This window comes from Verticillium alfalfae, genomic scaffold, assembly GCF_000150825.1.
Source record: "Verticillium alfalfae VaMs.102 supercont1.5 genomic scaffold, whole genome shotgun sequence".
In the NCBI taxonomy this organism is placed as follows: domain Eukaryota; kingdom Fungi; phylum Ascomycota; class Sordariomycetes; order Glomerellales; family Plectosphaerellaceae; genus Verticillium; species Verticillium alfalfae.
The window spans coordinates 303,250-304,857 of NW_003315034.1; the positions used below are offsets into that span (position 1 = coordinate 303,250).

Consider the following 1,608-nt stretch of genomic DNA (forward strand, 5'->3'; position numbering starts at 1 on the left):
AATAGATAGAAGTTGAGGAATATCCCACGTTCATCACTAATGATGACGACATTGTCTTAGTGGACAAGAACTTCAAGAAGAAGAAGAAGCAGCGGAACAAGAAGAAGAAAAACGCGGCGTGGATGCTTTTTATGCACCATGCCTTCGTCGACACGGTACCGAGGAAGCAGCTGAAGAAGCTGTAGCGTGGCTTGCATTGCTTGATTTTGCACGAGCTGCACCCGCATTTGCTTTCGAGCCAGCATTGCGTTGCGACTTGTATGTTGTACTTTAGATACCTGGGCATTGGGGATCAACGGAGTTTTGCGTCTGGAACACGCCTGGCACCGCGAATGAGTTAGGAATACGGATAGGGTAGCGTGTGCCATGATCTGAATGGAAGGCATTTTGTTTCATGATGGATAAACAACGAGCGTCATGTGATGGATGCTTGGCTCTGACTGCGTGCGTATACGACAAGGCAGTGCGCCTCGGGGTGTGACTGGGGCGTACCCTGTCACTTTGGCGATGACATGCGCTGTCTGTGACTGTCTTCGTAGGGTCCGCCCACGTTGTCCCCATCTCATATGAGGCTTCGCTTCCCAGCATGCTGAAGGCACAGCGTCGACTCAAACGGGGTTGTATTTTCGTGCGCCAGCGCCTACGCCATGAAACGCAAAAGCCGAACAACGGCCAAACGAGACAGCAGACCCCTCAATCCGACTCGCTCTCGTCACGGTCCGAGAAGCCCTGGAACTCCTCCTCCTCGTCGTCGTCGTCGCCGGCAGCACCACCGTCCCCCTCAGCCCCCGGCGGCAGGTCCTGCTCCTCGACGTCAAAGTTGGCGGACACGTCCCACCTGTCGCCCGGCGCGCTCTGGCTGACGTACTTGACAAACTTGAGCGCGCCGCTGTCGCGCAGCACGAGCGTCATCTTGTTCCAGGCGGCGGCCTGGAAGAAGAGAATGTTGTCCTCGTCGCCGCTCGACTTGTACACGGCCGCGTCGTTCTTGTCCTTTTTCGCCTGCTCGTCCGCGTCGTCGTCGTCTTCCTCGTCGTCGCCGGCCATGTAGACCTCGTGGCCGCCGACCTCGGGAGCTTCTTGCTCTTCCTGCTGCTGCTGCTGCTGCTGCTGCTGCTGCTGCTTTTCCTTCTTGCTGTCTTTGGCTTTCGCTTTGCCCTTGCCCTTTTTGCTCCTCTGTTCCTCTTCCTCCTCTTCGTCTTCCTCATCGTCGTCGTCGCTGTCGCCGCCCTCGTCGTCGCCCCAGCCGACCGTCGGCGTGAAGCCGAGGTTCATCTCGAGGCGCGGCTTGCCGGCGTAGCCCGTAGCGAGGGTGTAGTCCTGGCCGCGGCGGAACCGGCGCGCAAGCAGGTCGTGGCCCTCGACGACGCACCCCGTCGCCGTCTGCAGCCACTGGCGGAACTGGCGGCTCGGCAGCAGCACGTCGAGGGAGCTCCGTGACGGGCGACTCGTCGCGGGCGGCGCGCAGGTCGGCGGGCTGCTGGTAGAGGTAGCGGTGCTTGTGCGGGGGTTTGGCGACGAGCCAGGCGGAGGTGTCGCTGTTCTTTTATCCTTGTTCTGTCTTCTTCTTCTTGGGGCATTCGCTGCTCCTGCTCCTGCTCCTGCTCC

At 59.6% G+C, this 1,608-nt stretch overlaps 2 protein-coding genes across 2 annotated transcripts in view; one reads left to right on the forward strand and one right to left on the reverse strand.

The window, feature by feature from the left end:
- Positions 1 to 274, forward strand: part of VDBG_04427 (endopolyphosphatase) — a gene marked incomplete at both ends in the record, with an annotated part of 3,237 nt that extends 2,963 nt beyond the window's left edge. The window contains one exon of the mRNA XM_003004775.1: positions 61 to 274. Within this exon, the coding sequence (XP_003004821.1) occupies positions 61 to 274 (214 nt within the window). The remainder of the gene's footprint in view (positions 1 to 60) is intronic.
- A 419-nt stretch (positions 275 to 693) lies between these two features.
- The window catches only part of VDBG_04428 (PKHD-type hydroxylase TPA1), a gene marked incomplete at both ends in the record, with an annotated part of 2,229 nt that continues 1,314 nt past the window's right edge, over positions 694 to 1,608 (reverse strand). Inside the window, one exon of the mRNA XM_003004776.1 lies at positions 694 to 1,538. Within this exon, the coding sequence (XP_003004822.1) occupies positions 694 to 1,538 (845 nt within the window). The remainder of the gene's footprint in view (positions 1,539 to 1,608) is intronic.